The sequence below is a fragment of the Pundamilia nyererei genome, unplaced genomic scaffold, assembly GCF_000239375.1.
Source record: "Pundamilia nyererei isolate P.nyererei 1_Seehausen unplaced genomic scaffold, PunNye1.0 scaffold00025, whole genome shotgun sequence".
Classification (NCBI taxonomy): Eukaryota; Metazoa; Chordata; class Actinopteri; order Cichliformes; family Cichlidae; genus Pundamilia; species Pundamilia nyererei.
Window position 1 is genome coordinate 2,925,049 of NW_005187426.1, and position 19,584 is coordinate 2,944,632.

Sequence of the window (19,584 nt, forward strand, 5' to 3'; positions counted from 1 at the left end):
CGCGCATCTGTAAGGACTAACACATAAAATGCTTTGCCTTAGGTGAGTTCTTAACCCTCATGATCTCTCCCACATTGTTTGTGTTTAAATATTACTACATGTGGATTATTTGTTTTTACTTCGGAGTGGTAGTGACTCAGGAGGTACATCAGAGATCCACTAATCAGACGATCTGTTGTTACTGCTCCGGCTTCTCCTTTCTACATGTCGAGGTGTCCGCAATCCAGATATTGAAACAAACAAACAAATAAAAAAAACTTCCCATATATTTGTGTGTAGCAGCACAAGTATAATTATCATGAGAGTTTGTGTAAATGGGTGACCGTAATCTTTATGTGTAAGCTTTTTGAGTAATTAAGAAGACACAACTGTATGTTGTCTACTGTTTACACTCATTTAAATGGATGTGTGTGTTCTTACTTCTTAATTTCCCTTTAAATTAATTTGAAAAAAAAAAAAGAAAAAGCGTGAGTATTTGGACTAAAAAAAATGAGACTCAAAATTAATTTTCATTCTCTCAGGTCCTTGATATGTTTTGACAGCTTGGAGAGTGTCCACAAACCCTCCAGGGAAATGAGTCTTGTGACAACACACTTGGCTTTTCCAAAAAGTCAGAGACATTTCTCACATGTAAACTACTAAAGCACTAAATTTAGACACAAATCAGCTGGTATATAACATACCTTGCATGCCATGAAGTGTGGTAGTGGTATCTCTATGCCAAGCGAGTGGAGGTTTGCCAGGTCCTGATTAGCTGAAGTAAATGAAAGGGTCCCAAAATAGAGGGCTGCCCAATCCCGGTCCTCGAGAGCTACTATCCTGCAGCTTTTAGATGCATCCCTACTCCAACACAGCTGAATCAAATGGTTTGATTACCTCTTCAGCATGCCATCATGTTTGGCAAAGGCCTGATAACAAGCCATTCATTTGATTCAGGTGTGTGGGAACAAGGATGCATCTAAAAGCTGCAGGATGGTAGCTCTCGAGGACCGGGATTGGGCACCCCCTGTTGTAGATTATGAAGACAATCAGTGTTGTAGCAATACAATGACGAAGTTGTTTGCGCTCCTCCCCTTTCTCGTAAAATTTCTTCTGATTCGCTGTCAGTTGCAAAAAGGTTTAACATGAGCATCCATCACTGTAATAGTATGCCTATGTATATGGCATAAAAATGTATAAATAGGTCAACTAATTTATTCATGCACAAAGAACTGCACATCAACTCTTCATTTTAATGCTTTCTGTACAAATATCTTACTCAGATCTCATGATTATTGTCATCACAATTACAAATGTTTGTCCCCTAAGTCAATTAGCAAAAAAGACTACGTACTCTTGCTCTAGTGTTTTGAAGGATTTTTAAAATGCCAATGAGACGTTTACCTCGCTGACTAAAGGAAATATATTTGAAGCACTTTGCAGTGACTTGTTGAATTAAAATATAACAAGCCTCGTCTCAGCCAGCGTAGTCAGATGATGTAACCTGCCGCCCTTCATATGATGTGAGAAGGGATGAATCATTTCTTTGGAAGTCAGATTTGTGTCTTAATGAAGCAGTCGAACTTTGAACATTTCTCAGGCCTCAGGGTATTATGGCTCATGCTATACACATATTTCTTCTGCTGTCTCATGTTAATCATGGACTAGATGCAATAGCAGCATGATTTGTATGTGTTTGGTGCCATTGCACCATTTTTAACCCAGTGTGAATATTCTGGTCTCTATATAAACCACTCCTGCTCTGAATGCTAAGTAAAGGTTCACAGGTGTGGGGACAATAGGACTGATACAGACTGGGACTCAAAGTATGATGTGATTACAGACAGAATTAAAGATGGTCACAGGAAAAAAAATGTTTTAATTGGAGCTTTTGCTTCCTGTGTTCTGGTCATCATATTTGTGGATGTCTTCTGTTCTACCCTTTCTGTTTCTGGTAGACCTTTGTTCACTACAGGACCTGACCACTCATGGCTGTATACTGAGTGCAGCAGTCAAATAAGCTTAATTTCCTGACTCTCCTAAATTGCACTTATGTAACTAATTGTGTGTGTGTGTGTGTGTGTGTGTGTGTGTGTGTGTCTGTTTGTATTTGCAGGAGAACCTGCTGCAGTCTGTGTTGCCAGTCTACATCTCCATGAAGATGAAACTGGCAATAATGGAGCGCTTGCAAGACTGTAAAGACAAAGAAGAGCAACAACGGCTCGTCAAAGATAACAACTTCAAAAGCCTCTATGTCAAGAGGCATGAAAATGTCAGGTACAACCGCAACCATCTTTGGGATCGCAATATTATTTTAGATAATAACCTCGTTGTAGAAGCCTCATTTTAGTCAAAAAATGCATTCATTGTTCTGGCAGCAGATATTGGCTGTCCAATCTGACATTTTGGAAATAAGTGTCTGTGGCCTGAATTTGCTCTGCTTATAATTTTTAACACTGACAGATTTCCAGACTAAATAAAAGACTACATTTGTGTAAGCTTAAAATGAATCACTTCAGATGGATTGTGACTCGCATCTAGTGTGCGTGTCTTGTAAAAGACCCGCGTTTTTAAACAGTATTTTATTGTATTTATCACGTTGACTTTGAATTAGAAAGGACTTTTTTAAGTAATTAAAAGAAATGTATTGTATTTTTAATCTAAATGTAAATCCTCAGGCATCACATCTTAAAACAAACAAGGCAAGAAAAAAGCAGAGGGGGAAAAAGCAATTCGAGACAAATTCTCTAAATACTGGAGATTACTATGTCTGTTTTCCGAGCAGTGACCCAAATATAGCTCTGCTTTATGAGGTTTTCATTAATTTAGCAAGTGCTGACTGATATCAGGACAGCTGAAAGCGAAATGATTTTTCTGATACGGAAACAGGACGCCGTTCTCATCTCACGTCACTAAAAGCATTGCAGGTTTTAGTGCAAGAGCAAACTCAATACTCTGTAAAGGCAGTTGTTTTTTAACAATATTCTGCACGTGGACGCAAAATGAAACCGTAATGGCATTAAACACAACAAAACTAAACTATTTTCTTTTTAAGATGTTTGAAGAAATGCTTGAAGATCTATAGAGGTTTTGAATTTTGCAATCAAAGGTCCATTGTGGCATCTTCTTTGCTTCCATGTTCATTTAAGGCCACTGCAAAAAGGTGTTAAATGATAGGCCATGTCATATACAAGTCTCTATAATTACCTGAGTCAGTCCAGTAATTAGCTGTGTTCTCAGTCTCCTGAAACACCTGGCTCACTTCAGTCACGTAGTGGAAGCAGGTGCAGTATCTGTGTTCATCCGCTGGTCACTTACGGCCAGTGTTACTCAGGCCAGGTTTCAACGGTGTCAGTAATCAGCTCCACTCGGTGCATTTGCCTATATGTACACAAGCTATGAATATTTGTGGTTGTTTTTATTAGAGTTTAACAGTTCCAAATAAACTGAACCATGGGTATTCTTGGACATAGTTGATGGCTTCTTTAATAGTTCTCTTCAGTAGTCTTTTCTAAGCCAGATAAAACGAATCACATCATGCTTCGTGCAGGATTAATCACGACTGTTGACATAACCTCTAATATGGTCAGGTGATTGTATTCACTTAGCTGGTGTGAATACAGATACGTTAAGACAATGAATCCATTGCTCTCTTTTTGTTTGAATTCATGCCAAGCTTCTAGTCTTTATTTAGGTGGTGTCAGGGTCTTTAATAGGTCAGATAAGATATCAGTGTTCCTTTGTGGTTTGCTGATGGGTAGTTTTAATAATGCCTGGTCTGTGTTTCAGCATTTGAACCAAACATGCCTTTAAATCAGGTCTACTGAAGTTTAATGGGTGACAGTACAGATATTTTTGCCCGATCAATCCCGATCAGCACAGCCCATAATGGTCACAATGGATCATAATGGGCTGTGCTGAGAAAAGCTGCTGTTTTGGGGCCAAATTTGAAGGACTAAAACTGTTTGAGCTTTATGGCCATTAGTATCCTCCAGTCCACTGCACATTGGTTGATTGTTAACAGAACCTTCATGAAGTCCTTGTCAGCATCTATTGTTAATTGGTTGAGTGACGAAAGCCAATGATGAAAGACAGGATTTGTTGTTCTGCCAGTATTTGTTCTTTTTTATCAGCCTGGGCATGTGAATCGCAATCACATGGGTTTGGCCCAAAGTAAGCTAAGCCTGGTGGTTTTCTTTAGGAATCTCCTCTTTTAGAATTTAAAGGATGGCTTAATTCAGTGGTTCCCAAACTTTTTTTGCTAGGCCCCCCTTTGTTTTACAAGAAAAATGTTCCCTGCCATGGAGGGGCCCAACCCTTTGGGAAGGTCTGGCTTAATTAGTGGGATTCTTGTAGTTTCTACAATCAAAACATCACCAAACAATTTGAATTTTGAGTTATTCAGTCAGGACCACTGTAGTATTAAAAAAAAAAAAAGTTTGACATCAGATGTGTCATTGATAAAGTCAGAAGCATGTATGCATGTAAACTTTGCCAGCTCTAAAACCTATTTTGTTTGATAAATGCTTGTTGCACATGTTGAATGGGTATTCTTTCATTATGTGTGAATATTTCTGTGTTAAATGTTCGTTCACTTAATATCTTTCAGCATTCTGTATGCAGACATTGTCGGTTTCACCCGACTGGCCAGTGACTGTTCTCCCAAGGAGCTGGTCATTATGCTCAATGAACTGTTTGGCAAGTTTGACCAAATTGCCAAGGTGAGTTAAGACATTAAATAAAAATAGCTTTTATATCCAAGTGTCGAATGCCCAAAGGTTGCACAAACACAAAACTTCCATTGTTGACAAATCTCAAACACACCAATTTATTTAGCCATGCTAGCAAACATGCTAACATTTCAGCCTTGTGGAAACAAAATAGAGATCATATACTGTACATCAGCGGTCCCCGACCCCCAGGCCACGGACCAGTACCGGTCCGTGAGTCTCTTGGTGCCGGGCCGCGAGAGTTGAGGCTCGGGTGTGAAATTTATGGTTTTCAGGGTTTTTATTGGTTTTTAGAGTTATTTTTTTTAATCGTTTTAATCATTAACTCAGTTTCCCTGGGTCTTTTCCCGTTTGTTATGAATAAATCTTCTTTTTTTGGTACTGGTACTGGTTTTATTTTGTTGTATTTATCCGCGACACCTTAAAGGCCGTGAAAATATTGTCGGACATAAACCGGTCAGTGGCGCAAAAAAGGTTGGGGAAAGCTGCTGTACATGCTGCAATCTGTCAGATGATTGGCTTAAAACAATCACATAGTAAATCACTTTCTAATCTCATATCACCCTCTTAAAAATTTGCAACAGTAAGTATAATTCTTAAAACAGAGTAGTGCGTTTACAACTGAGGCTACAAGTTTCATCATAAACATTCTGTATCTTTGTATATATCATTGTTTGCATTGGTGCTTGTTCACAAATGGAAGTTTAAGATTGAACTCCTCTCTGACAAAGCTTAGAAAGATCGCCCCCTCTGGCAGGAAGAGTTATATGCTCAAGACCAATTAAATGAAGATGCTAGGGGAGCCATGTTTAACCTCATAATAGTGTTTGGCTATACCATACTCCACATTTCCAGTACAAATGGCTGTTTTATGTTCTGAAATATGTTGTTTTGTGCTTTCTCCAGTATAAGCTTGACCACAGGGGCATTTCTGGGCCCATTTATATTCAACTTGCACTTCAGTATTTGCCTCTTAAAGCACTGTTGGCACTATAGTGAAATAATCTTCATCTCAGAAAATCAGGGTCTGACAGCTGAAAAAGGAAACACTCACTAATTAAGGTCTGACTGAGGCACTTAAGCCCTAATAGGCAAAGCTGTTTTGTGCAAAGTGGCACATTGATTTATTTATTTATTTTGTGAATGACTTATCCGTTTTTCTCATTCTTTAAAGGAAAACGAATGCATGAGAATCAAGATCCTCGGAGATTGCTACTACTGTGTGTCTGGGCTGCCGGTGTCACTGCCTAAACATGCAAAGAACTGTGTCAAAATGGGTCTGGACATGTGTGAAGCCATCAAGTAAGTTTTTCTTATAACAGTCACTTTTAGCTGTTTTTAACGTACAGTTATTTTCAAGGTAGATTGTGTAATGTTTAAATAACCAGGATTTATGCATTAATTATTTATGAAGAGTTAATGTAACGTGTCAGTGGAAGGTATATTAAACTGCGTGGAAGATCTAAGGGGAACATTTTTACCGATTAAAACACAGAAACGTATGGTAGAGATGCACTGAGACACACACACACACATACATCCTTGCAGTGTTATTGTGTTTGGAATTACTGAAAATATAGAAATAATATTAAAGAATGAAAACAAGTTTTTGTATTTCTGCAAAACTCCTTCAGGCAGGTACGAGAGGCCACAGGAGTGGATATCAACATGAGAGTTGGGGTTCACTCGGGCAACGTGCTCTGTGGTGTGATTGGACTTCGTAAGTGGCAGTTTGATGTGTGGTCACATGATGTCACTCTAGCCAATCATATGGAGTCAGGAGGCCTTCCAGGGTAAGGAGCACTACCCTTTTTACCTTTTCTTGTTTCACATTTAATATCGACTCTTAAAGTTGAAGTTACCAGATTCATTTATTTATTTTTTACATTTGACCAGACGTGTCCACATAACAGAGGCGACTCTGAAGCACCTAAACAAGGCGTATGAAGTAGAAGAAGGAAACGGTCACCTCAGGGACACCTACTTAAAAGAGCTCAACGTCCAGACCTACCTAGTCATTGATCCACGGGTAAGCTTTAAGTCCATATTCCTAAAAAACACAGTTTGTGAAGGATGGAGAGAAATCTTTAGCATTTCAAATGTCTCCTCATACAGATAACTGCTGTTAGGATTTTGAATTTTACTAATAAAACAATCATGTTAATCTTGTAAATCATTTTTATATATTTCACTTTGTATTTTGCACACTGTGGGGTTTTTTAAAATTGGATGTTGCTTGCCATATGTCAAAGAACAATACGTGTTGATATTTTAAATCTTTTTTCCCCTTCCCACTATACTTTTGGGTGTTTGTTTCTCACGACCTCAGCAAAGGTTTTTCCTTTTTTCTCCTTGGTGTCTCATCTTAGGTCAGATTTGTCACTATAAAGAATACTGCATAAATGTATTTTTTGTTGCAATTTTCATCTTTTTTTGAGCCAATGGGATGGATTCTTTGAGCTATTAGTACATGATATTCACTATCAAATCTTTGTATGTTCATCTACATCTTAAGTCCTCCCAGAACAACCAAAAGCCCCCCAAACCTCGGGTGAATGATGGTCTGAAGATGCGAGCATCTGTGCGTATGACCCGCTACCTTGAATCCTGGGGGGCTGTCAAACCTTTCGCCCACCTGCAGAACCGAGACGGCTTCACACCAGACACGATTGTCAATGGCAAACCACGTTTCAAGGTAAGGTCGCTGGATTGTACACCATGGTTTATTTACATTATTATCAAGATGACAATGAAAGAGAATAAAGTTGTTGTTTTCTTTGTGGCTTAGAATGGGATTATCGTGAGGTTGACCATGCACACATACATGCTTGGTCAGCATGCAGCAAAGGCAATGAGTGTGTATTACGTGATTTAGCAGAAGGGGATTTTAATGTTATTTCTGAATGTGATAAGTAAAGGAAATCAAACATATCAGAAGTCAGAAAAGCTTATTTTTACTTTCAAAGCATTGAATTTTTTAAAAAGCTTTAAGAAATCAAGAGATTTAAAAATTGATTTTACATGTCTTTCATCAAAACTAAGAAATCATTGTCTTGTGAGAACATTTCCAAACCAAAATGCTATATAACTACAGTATTATCCTCATCTTTTTCAGGATATTCCTTTGCGACCGAGCTCCAAGAACCCTGAGAGGTAAGACAAATCTTCAGCTGCTCCAGTAGCTACAAAATTAATTCACACATGACTCAAACACAACATGAAAGTTGACATCGACAAAAAGCTTTTTCACACACATGCACGCTGGCTTTTACAACCAACCTACTCAGTAGCATCATTATGACAACTGCCTTAAAAGAAAAGAGTTTCTGGCCAGCAAATTTTCCAGCCAGGACATTCTTATCAGTCCATAAACCCTGAAGTCTTTGCAATGTCTTTATTAATACTGTATTATAAAAGACTATATTGAAGCAGTTAGAAGCATATTATAGTTTAACATCTTGCAGATGTTACATCAATGACTATATTCAGCTATACTTATGGAGATTAACATAATACCCTAAATGTATGCATTTCTGAAAGATCTGAGATTTCAGAGTCATTTTAGATGATATCTAAAACACCAAATAGCATCTAGCTTGTTATCCTCTAGAGTAACTTGCGGTGAGCGTACAAGCAGCGTGCTGAATATGTTCTTCTGTGTGTGCTGGGCTTTTGGAAGAGGAATATGGTACCATTCTTGTTTGTTATTCTAGTTGCTCAGCAGCCCTGAAGTCCTAAGACATCTAATATTGATTTTCAGCCTTGTGCCTTGCGCACAGAGATTTCTCCCAATTCTTGGCATACTTTTATGATATTATGTACTGTAAATTATTTGACAGTCAGCATTTCACAATTTTAGGTTATTCTGCAATTGCCCATCTTTACCTCTGAGAAACATCCCCTGTTTAAGATGCTATTTTTATACCCAATCATGTTACTGACCTGTTGTCAATGAACCTAATTGCTTGCTAAACGTACCAGTTACTTTTTCAGCCTTTTGTTGCCCCATCCAAACAGTTTCGATTCGTGTTACTGCCATCACATTCAAAATGAGCTAATATTTTTGCTAAGATGGAACACCTTCTCAGTTTGGACACATGATATGATTACTTTGGGATTTCTTTCTTATTGTGGATAAACTGAGATCTGTAAATGACTGCATTCTCTTTTTACATATATTTTACAAAGCATCACGGCTTTTTTGGAACGGTGTTGTAAATAGCAGATGTAGTAGCATTAGTAGGTCACTTAATATGTAACACAGATGTCTGACGGGCAGTTTATGCTCACTGTTGTCATGCCTTGCCAAAAACGATCTAATTAATGCTTGCAAATGGTGTTGTTTTTATTTTTTGCCCTGTCTTGCACTCTTTGTTACCAGTTTTTGCTCTGATGCACAGTCAGTCTGAAGGCAGGTTGGTCTCTACAAGAATTTCAAGAATACATCAGTCTTGAAGTGTAGAGTTTCCATCTTGGAAATCCGTAGCGAGAAATTGCTGAATGTTTTTATCATTTAGGAGAAAACTCCATTGTGTCAAGCATGAGTAAAAATGTTTATGGTGCTTTGCTAACACCAAAGTTCATGCCAGCTTTGACTACAACTGCCATCATCTCCTGTTAGCGTGGTGAAGCAGTATTTTGGGGAGCTTCCCCTTTTTTTCTCAGCACCAACACTTATTATTTAGGAGAAAACTGCAGTGCGTTAAGTGTGCTTCAAAAGCGAGTATAAACGTTTATAGCGCTCTGATTAGGTCACAGCTCTTGCAAGCGTAACTACACGATTAGTGTTTGTTGATTGGTACAGATTTAATATTTCTGAGAATCACAATGATTCTGTTTCATGGAAGCAAAAGTAGTGCTCGAGGATTCGATTTGACTAACAAATAGATTTTTTTTTTTTTTTAAAGCTGTGCTGCAGTGGTAGTTATTCCTGCAGAGGGGTAGGAGTTCTGAGCAATATGAGTAGCCCTTCCACGAGCTTTAAATAATGCATAACCAAATTGATTGTGGTCATAGCTTTTAATGGTTAATTCTCTCTCCCCATCTGGTGAAGGCAGAATCAAAACAGCAAAGCTACTGATCAGTGGGCAGGACACGCCTACACAAAACAGTGTGGGCTGAAGTAATGTGATTAGAAGAGATAAGTGTGATCCAAGTGCACAAGCATTCCTTCCTGAGAGTGTGTAGGTTTGCTGTATCGCGGAAACTGTCAATTTCATTCATGTATTCACAGTCCAATAAGGCTGAGGCTGTCACAGTGAAATGATCTACACGGTTTTAATGACACAACATGGTAGATTATACCGATCTCTGATTAAAACTGACAGGTGTTATTGCACTACGCTCAATTTTTATCTTAAAATGATTATAAATCCTGTGGTTTGTTTTTGTTTTGTTTGTTTTTTTGGCTCTGCGCTGCTCTGTTGTGATCGATGTATATTTGTGTTTTACTGTTGGACCCCGACAGCTTTGATGAGTCTCTAGAAGAGGCATTCTCCTTACCCGCCCCGCCGCTCGGCAACCCTAAGTGAGTGGAGCCTTCACGGCCCGCAAGGTCCTCAGTCCTTTCAGTGCAGTAGTTCTCAGCCTTTCAGCTTATTCTCCCCAACAAATGCCTCACGTGCGCTTGCGTAAATGCAGACTACAGCGAGCTGAGTTTTACTTTAAATTATGCACTTGCCATGTTTTGTTTTGTTTTCCCAGTCCCCTGCAATCAGTTCGCTTTATGCAGATAACGAAAGAAAAGTTTTAAAGGGGACCTATTATGTGTTTTTATATATATATATTTTTATTAAAGCTGTCACTTTTTACTCATGTATGTTATGTACACATATAAAAACAGCCTTTAAAATTCCGTATGACTAAACTTCAAACACGAGGAACAAAATAAGAATTATTTAACAATTATATTGGGGGTTTTTTTCTTTTGCTCAGCTCACCCACTTATGTTCAGTACTAACAGTAGGCTAAATCGTAACCATTTGTGCTCTCTCTGTGTCTTTCTTGTTGTACTGGAAATGACATATGTGACATATCTGATATCATACATTCTGTGCCACTTGGGAGAGAAGCCAGCAGCGTTGATTTGTTACTCAGTTTCATAATTAAGTGTGCAAGTTTTTCAAAATCTTGAGTGTATAATTCAGTTAGAATACTTGACAGTTGTGAGTACAAGCATAGAAGCTTCACCCACCTGCCATTCAAGCCTTCTGTTTATGAGGGGCCACCAATCGAAAGAAAGACGGCTGGAGATGGTAGGAACGTAAAACGGTGTGTACCAAACAGAGAATAACCTGAGGGGTGGCATCAAGTCCCAATATAAGATAATTAAAAAATGCTTTGAACTCATGCACAGCAACTCGAGTGTAAGAGTAAAAATTTGGACCCGGAAGTGAGCAGAATAGGTCCCCTTCAAATATTTTATATGCATTTTTATAATAATTTTTAAAAGATGATTACTCTAAGTTTGAATGTAATAATTAAAAGCAATGAAATGTTAAAAACTAGACCTCCAGGTTGAGAACTACTGTCTTAGCAGAGAACCTTGCTGTTCTAACACTAACCCGTGCAGTGGTGTAATACGTATTTTCTGACCTTTTCTAACTGCTGCCTCTTTGTAACAGGGCAACATGCGATCTCGGAAGCCCCTAACCTTTTGTTAGTGGACTGACATGATCCTATTAACGCTGATCACCTACTGGGGCTTGTGTGGTAATCAGGGTTTCTGCATCTGTGTGAATGTTTCCTTCCTGATGTAGCAGGGGGTTTCCGAGCAGGAGCACGACAGAAACACACCAACCAAATCCCACTGAGATCATCTAACACACAGATCTCTGCAGCATTACCGGCACACTCCCTTTTCGTACAGTAACACTCTTGCAGGCACAACCTACGTTTCCCTTTTCTCACTAATGCTCAGAATGGCATTAACCAAGTGGCCTCCAACCACAGCTACACTGGACCAGAGTGACCCACATGCTTGATCTGGTTTTCCAGCATCTGTTCCAGTCACTCTACATGTCTCTGTGTTTGTCTGCATGCCACTTCCTTATTGTCTCTGTTTTCTGGTCCAGGAAATCCCAGAAGACTCGGTTTGATGAGGAGCTGCACAATGAGATGACCATTACCATAGACGAGCTCAGCAACAAGTAGGTCGATTTCGGTCGAATCACAATTTATGCAATATTTGTAGCATATTTGATAAAATATTGTAATGTATTGTATTTAACAGGTTTAAAGGAATTGCACAGTGGAGGAACTCCTCTGCTGAATTGTTTCTGATTGAGGTTACATCTTGATCCTTGATGATAAGCCTGACTAATTGTTTACTCTGTTGTTTCCCTGAAATTCTGGATCGGCTGTGTGACCGTTTCTATATGCCAAGATGTTGCAGTTTATTTTTATTCAGCTACTATTGCTTGGTTGTTGGTAATGCTGGTTGTTGATACAACCAACAAAATATTAAAATCCATTAACCCAATTTAAAATTCAGCGATCTGACACCAGCCTGTGTCACAAGCTTTTACTTGAAACCAGCAGCAGCTGAGGCCCTGTGTTGGTTTACCTGCATCCTCTCATGTCAGGTGCTGATCAGAAGTGAGCACAGATGACAAATTTGTTCGCGTTTGGTTCATTTGGTTTGTGATAAGAGATAAGAGATAACTATTAATATTGTAGCATTTATTTGCCATTGCACTGACCTCCACTTAAAGCTGTGTGCAACGTCTTTGTTAATCTTAGAGGTTAAAACATGCAGATTAAGTTAAGAGCCCCCATAATGATCTGTGGTGTTCAGTAAAATTATTTGTTTATAATGAACAGAAATGATGACCTCAGTGTTTTTTCATGTTTTGAGATTTTTTTTCTTTGCCGTTGCATCAAGTTGTTGCATCAGGTGTGATCCAACACAGAGCAGTGCAGCATGTGCCCAGTGTTCACCTTAAAAACAGTCACAATACAGAGCACCTGAAATGTAAATCTCATAGAAGGAGACTGTTAATAACTCAGATTCCACCTTCATTCCCTGCTTTTCTTCTTCCATGCCCACTTACCTCCCTTCATGTGTTGCAGGCAGTGGTACAAGTTTGAAGAGAGCGGCTTAGCTCTGTGGTTTCTGAAGAAAGATCTGGCAAAACAGGTTGGTGAGATTTAATGTTCAATATAAATGACTGCTTCATCATACTTTTACATTTTAGTCATTTTAATACTGAAAAAGAAACATAATAAGTGTCTTCCGCCTTTCTTAGTATCGAGCCCTGGATTTGCCGATGTTCAAACACTACGCCAGCTGTGCCACCTTCATCTTCCTCTGTATCTTCATCATTCAGATGTTTGTTGCAAGGAAGTGAGTATGTTTTTAGTTTTTCGGATATTTGAATATCTGTTCTTCTCATGAGTACAAACTCGGAGGAACAGTTTTTTGAGCATTTGAAAAAGGTTTTAAAGCGCACGACGAAGACGTTTTTATATTTAGAAGATGAGCTGGAGATTGATGTTATTTTGTTTTTTCATTCGTGTCTTCCTAAGGCAACAGAGACTGGCGGTGTTATTTGGAGGGCTGTTTTGTGTGCTGCTCCTGGTCCTGGCGATCTGTTACGCAGGTCACTTACAGGTTTGTCCATTGATTCACATTCAGTATCTGGTTATTTGAGTGATTTAGTACAAGATTCTTTTCAGGCCCCGTTTGTAGAAACCAGGAGAAAAAGCCTTAATGACACAACAACTCTTTCATGCATCTTTACAGTAACATCTAAAACCAAGCTGGATGCTGGTCAAGCATCAGTGATAAATAGTTTCTCGTTTATCTAGAAACACATTTTAATATTGCATATTCTTAACACACAGGTGGTTTGCTGAAGACATTCAATTTAATTTCCTTGTGCATGGGAAGTAGAAGTTTAATGTTAAATTCTTTATAGACTTTTTTTCAACACATGATGATGATGATGATGATGATAAGGATAATTATTATTGTTATTACTTTGTAAAAAAAAAAGAAGTTTAATTTCCCAGTAAGTACATAAATATAATCAAATCAAATTTCTATTTTTAATGTTTTATATTCGCAGCGTTTTTAAGAAAATACCAAGGGGATGGGACAAAAATGTCACAACTTTCCACGTTTCTTAACTTGTCAAGATATAATACAAAATTCCGGCGTGGATCACTCCTAAATTCAAGTCCAGTGCAAATGCAGTGCTTAATTAATTAATTAGAAAAACAAACAAACAAGAAAACACAAAGATTTTAAAAATATGTTTAAAAAAATGAAAATGAAACAATGTATTAGGCAAATGTCAAACTGAATTCATGCTTCTATACCTAAATTCGGCACACTGGACTTCTCTTAGAAGTCAGAAATTAATCAAGCGTAACAATCATTGAAGTAACAATTTAAAAATTGGCATCTGAACCAAAAAATAATGTGTTTTCCCTTTTTTTCCTGTCTTTTTTTTAGCTTATAAATTAGAAAAATCATGAATAGCGGTAATTATATATTGGCATTAAAAATATTATTTTGATTAAAGACCTTGCACATACTGGTGGATCAACCATTACAGAAACGCAGGAATTGATTTTAGTACCCTTTAGTTACCCTGCCCCAGCCCCCGCCCACCCTATTGGCACAAGTAATAAAAGCATGAGTGAAAAGGACTTGTGTTTTTGTGCACACTGTGCCAGAATTAGATGATCTGAGAATGGAAACATGGCATGAAAACTATCTCCTGCATTCACTGGGCGACAGCTTACTATAGACGCCCTTCTGACTCTGCAGATGACATCTGACATTCTGTTCTGGACATGCAGTTTTCTGGTTTTCAACTCGGACAGATTCCTTTCCTTGAAAGAGCCAGCTGTGAATCACTCATGCATGCTGTCTGCAGATAGCTGACTGTAAAAAAGTCACGTTGCTCGCACCTGTTTGATTGCATTTTGTCTTTTTTTCTCCTCACTTCACTGCAGCGCCTGTTTCCGGAGAAGCTGTCAGGTTGCCAGTGGCTGCCAGCTGTGTCAGAGGCAGTGGTTAAACGGCCGTTTGTGCGCCTCCCTCTGGCAACCATCACCACAGCGGTCATCATTATCATGGCTGTGTTCAACCTGGTGAGACTCTGCTCACATGTTGAAGGCTAAGACAGATCCATTTAGTACTCTGGTATTTCTAGCTGTGCTGCACTTCATAAATGTCATGCCAAGCTTCAAAGCATGTTGTCAGGTCGTTGCTTGTCAGTTGTTTATTTATTTGTTTTTCCACTCCCTGCAGTGCTTTGACCAGGCAGATAAAGACGACTACTCTTGCCTTCCCGTGAGTGATAGATTTAATCCCAGACACGATGGTGTATAAATAGCAGTATTACATTTTAGTGTAAAGTGGTGTGTATTAATTGTAGTTCTCCTAACAGTAAAAAATAGAGTGTAGTGTTTTACTTGTTTGCATGCTGCTTATAAATTTGATTTAGGACATTATTTAGATTTGCTACAAGTCTAATTCCATTTTATCCCCTTTTCTGTCCCTCAGTACTCTGTCTACTGCTGCATCCTATCACTCATTGCCTGTGGAGTTTTCCTTCGGATGAGCTTTGAGCTTAAAGTGCTCTTTCTGACTGTGGCCTCTACGGCATATTACGTCATCATTATCAGAAACACGCATACATCCTTTTATGAATACAGCAAAAACCTCAGCACCAAGAAGGACCTTGAAATCTTCACAAATTTGAACTGCAGGTGAGACTGAAGGAAAAGGGTGAATCCCACAGCTTTTCGGGAAATGTATTATTTCCTGTTTTCACGCTGATGACCTGCAAATGTATCTACGTACCTGTGGCTTGTGACCAGTGAAGTTACCGCACCGACAGCAATCACTTTTGTGTTGCTTTAACTATCTCTGTCAGATTCACTTTATGCCACAACTCACACAGCTTAGGCTGTTGTTTATTGGCTGAGTGAAGCACTGGAGACCATGAACTTTGGAGGACTTAATTCTTACTTTATTTACTCTCAGCTTTCTGAGCTCCAGCTCTCCAGCTACTGATCTCTGTGGTTGTCTCACAGGAGTTTGTTTGCACTATTTAGCCAAGTAGTTTCCCCCACTATTTGCCTCAGTAGGGAGACTAGTGAATTAATAAAGTTGAAAGTAAAAAAAGCAGGATTTTGATTGGTGGAATAATCTTTTTGTTTAGATTGTGATATTATCCTGGATATGGTGACAGCCTTAATGCAAACATGCAAAGGTTGCATTTTAGATTGCATCTGCTGGCATCATGTTTTCTTTATCTGAATCAGTGTATGGCTGCAGTGCAGTAATATTTATCATATAACATCAGATCTACTTCAGCCTAATAGTCAAGACCTGCGTCAGAGCAGCCAAAACATTATCAACGAGCAAATGGCTTAAATCGAGTAGTTCAGTGAGAAAGAATATGACAAGAGTCTAAAATATTATAACAATCCTCTCTAAAGTAAATTAACTGTAATTTCATAATGCAAAATAAAATCCAATAAAACAAGCTTAGTGAGTATGACAAAAGAAAAGGCACAGCAAATGTCAGGTGATGAGAAAGTGGCTCAGTGGAAACTGTTCTGATTGTAGTCTTTAAAAGATGGATGTAACCATAGTGATCTTACCAAGGAGTTTGGACTCATTTCGAAACTTTTGTGTTTTATGTTGTGTTTGTGTGGGGTTTTTTTTTTTAAATCTTATCAGAGGTTAGATTGCTACTTCTGGGGTGGTCTATCACACATCATACCATAATCTTAATCAGACAAGTCAATAAAAATGATCTAAGGCACCAATATCTGCATATTTCTTTCTGAATACATGAATGAATCGGATTCTTAATCAGAGAATTATAGCAGAGAATTTTAGTTTACTGTTATGCCACCTTATACTTTTAATCACTAGTGGTCAAAGTCATAACCACTGCAAGTTATTATTTTCCAAGTAAAAGTGGAGTCTGTGATTGGTCATGTTCTTGCTTGTCTTGCAGTGTAGAAATCCTGAAATGTTTAGGGCTGGTAAAACATCCCCAGTATATGAGTTGCATGTACATCACGCTTTTCCTGGTCACCATGTTCATCATCTCGCTGCAGGTAAATGACAGTTTTTTGTTTGCTGAATTATTTTAAAAAAACAAAAAAATTATCTCTTGTGCTGATTTTCCTCTAAACTTGCCATTCCTGTGGATTACAGAACGAGTACTGCTTCCGCCAGGACTTCCTGCTAAAGAACAAGAACCACACAGAGCAGGATGAGATCGAGACGAGAGAGAACTTGAACCGCCTGCTGCTGGAAAATGTGCTGCCGGCCCACGTAGCAGCGCTGTTTGTTGGGGAGAATAAGAAGAACGAGGTGAGATTTCCAAAGTTGATTCTAGTCCCCTGGATGCTATGAAGGACTGGTGAAGAGAGTTAAAAACAAAACATTCCCGTGAGATAACCCCCCATCATTACATACTGAAAGTGAACATGAACCAGGCGGCAATAATGTGACCAGTTATCTGAGGTCATCTTAAAAAAATAAAAAAATAATTGTTATTTCCAGCATGTGGATTTTGGGTTTTAAAAGACTCAAAGAGAGGGACCTTTGAAACATAATACTGTACACAATCAGGGTGCCAGCTGCTTACTCATCAGGTTTTCACTGACACCGAGAACAGGACACAGAAAGTTGTGCTGGACATATTTTAACCTCCTAGAACCTGGCGTAAACATATGTGGACATCACATTTTGGGACATCTAAACCAAAATACTTAATTTTTCTCTACAAGGGCCTGATATCCACTTGCGATTATACTGCCACTGTTCTATCAAAATTTGAAACAAATGTCCTCATATGTGGCTCTAATTTTTCTCAAAAACAAAAATTAGGTAAAATAAAAATCTGGTAATTCTTTGTTTTTACATTCTTTAGGTCCCAATCAGCCCAAACGGCAAAGAAAAATTAAACATGCATGCCATGAAAGAGCTCGGGCCTTAGGAGGTTAAAGTACAAAGTTCATCAGGAGTGGCTACAAGCGGAGATGCCTTTCAGTGTCTTGCTGCTTCATTGTTACACTGAGCATGAATTGCCCTTTCAGTGTTATCACAGTTAGTAGAAGTAACAGGAAGGTTTAAGTATCTAAATGTAGCAATCCCAATAATCTTCATATTTCCTTGGTGAAACAATGCGAAAATGTAAAAACATGGCGCAGGGGAAACGGCCAGCTCCTTAAGCCTCAATGTGCCAGAGGAGTGTGGGTATATAGAGGTGCATTTCAATCATTTACTGCTTGAGTTTGATATAACCACACAACAGAACCCTTTTTAGAGCCATAATTGTGACAAAGTGAAGAATTTAGATAACAAGCTGGCATGCTACTGTCAGCTAGGGGTGGGTTTTGATAATCGATTTATCGATTAAAATCGATTCTGGCTTGGATAACGTGATATCGATTCATTAAAATCCTGAATCCATTTTTTTTTTTTTTTGCCCGAAATGCCAGAATCTCAGGTGAAACCTCACAAAATTTCAACAACCACCAAACAGCTAAAACAGTAAATGAGAGCAGGTACACGGATACCCAGCCCTACTATCAGTGATATGACTCTGCAGCTATCACAGAAAATCAGGAGTGGCAAGTAACGCAAGCAAGCTTCTTGAGTACAGCATGGCAGTAATTATTCAAAAAGAAAAACTACAAACTATATAAGCAGAACTCTATACTATAACTCTACAAATAATCATAACTTCCAGATAGCGTGGCTCCATACAACATAAAAGTAACATGTTTCCTGTACAAGCTTTATCTGTTGGTTTTGTGCTTTTCCCAACAGGACCTCTACTACCAGTCCTATGACTGTGTGTGTGTGATGTTCGCTTCGGTGCCGGATTTCAAAGAATTTTACACCGAGTGCGATATCAACAAAGAAGGTCTGGAATGCTTGAGACTTCTCAATGAGATCATCGCTGACTTTGATGAGGTCAGGAAGTCAAAGTCTTACCGAATATTTGTCTGAAATACAAATGTCAGGGGCTAATCATGAAGACCCTGGCATGGTTGGGATGATAAATGCGCGCACCCCTCATTTTGTTTGTTTGTTTGCCTCTAACTCAACAGCTGTTGTCCAAACCAAAGTTCAGCGGTGTGGAGAAGATCAAGACAATCGGCAGCAGTTACATGGCTGCTGCGGGGCTTAGTGGGTCACCTGGTCAGGAGAATAATCGGGTGAGGTAGTTACTACTTCAGACCAGGGTCGGGCTTTAACTTTAACTGTTTGAAAGCAAGCCATGACCAAACCTCATAATTAGGCTGTGGACTGACATCACTCTGTGTTGTTTTAGGACAGAGAACGGCAGCACGCCCAGATAGGGATCATGGTAGAGTTTGCCATCGCTCTGATAGGCAAGCTAGATGGCATCAACAGACATTCCTTCAATAGCTTCAGGCTTCGTGTGGGTGAGTGTGCAAAAACCTTTAATTCAGTAAATACTGCATTGTGCAGCCTCCATCTCTGTTAAGGCTGGCACAGGTTTCCTTGGTTACTCAGTACATGATTGGCATTCATGTACCGTTCTTGCAGTGAGAGTACTAGCATTCACTGACACAGGTTGTTAAAAGCTCATGCCTATAAAAATAGTCACAGAATTTCTGGAGTTGAGGCATTTTCTTCGTGTTAAAGCAGTTCCTACTTTATGTCAGGTTGAGCCATGCATAAATTACTCAACTGTAATGTGGTGGAGTATTTTTCCTAGTTACCTTAAAATAAAAAAAACAGATCTCACAGAAGAACGCTATATGAGAAATGTCACTGGCCATAGTAAGTTCTCCTGCAGACCCTCTTTTCTTAGTGACAATCTGGGACTTAATGAAGCAATAATGCTTCTATTCTATTGGTTCG

At 38.8% G+C, this 19,584-nt stretch overlaps 1 protein-coding gene across 2 annotated transcripts in view; it reads left to right on the top strand.

Annotated features, from left to right (window-relative positions):
* adcy7 (adenylate cyclase 7) overlaps positions 1-19,553 on the top strand; it is a 55,326-nt gene extending 35,773 nt beyond the window's left edge. The window contains exons 6-25 of one of the 2 annotated variants that reach the window (XM_005727624.1): positions 2,096-2,256; positions 4,589-4,700; positions 5,884-6,011; positions 6,344-6,502; positions 6,606-6,738; positions 7,225-7,404; positions 7,825-7,862; positions 10,177-10,236; positions 11,783-11,857; positions 12,780-12,846; positions 12,956-13,053; positions 13,236-13,320; positions 14,673-14,810; positions 14,971-15,012; positions 15,226-15,431; positions 16,694-16,796; positions 16,897-17,055; positions 18,520-18,666; positions 18,804-18,911; positions 19,028-19,553. In XM_005727624.1, the coding sequence (XP_005727681.1) occupies positions 2,096-2,256; positions 4,589-4,700; positions 5,884-6,011; positions 6,344-6,502; positions 6,606-6,738; positions 7,225-7,404; positions 7,825-7,862; positions 10,177-10,236; positions 11,783-11,857; positions 12,780-12,846; positions 12,956-13,053; positions 13,236-13,320; positions 14,673-14,810; positions 14,971-15,012; positions 15,226-15,431; positions 16,694-16,796; positions 16,897-17,055; positions 18,520-18,666; positions 18,804-18,911; positions 19,028-19,204 (2,376 nt within the window). In that variant the 3' untranslated portion in view covers positions 19,205-19,553. The remainder of the gene's footprint in view (positions 1-2,095; positions 2,257-4,588; positions 4,701-5,883; positions 6,012-6,343; positions 6,503-6,605; positions 6,739-7,224; positions 7,405-7,824; positions 7,863-10,176; positions 10,237-11,782; positions 11,858-12,779; positions 12,847-12,955; positions 13,054-13,235; positions 13,321-14,672; positions 14,811-14,970; positions 15,013-15,225; positions 15,432-16,693; positions 16,797-16,896; positions 17,056-18,519; positions 18,667-18,803; positions 18,912-19,027) is intronic. The other variant, XM_005727625.2, reaches the window with a different exon arrangement.
* The last annotated feature ends 31 nt before the right edge of the window (positions 19,554-19,584 follow it).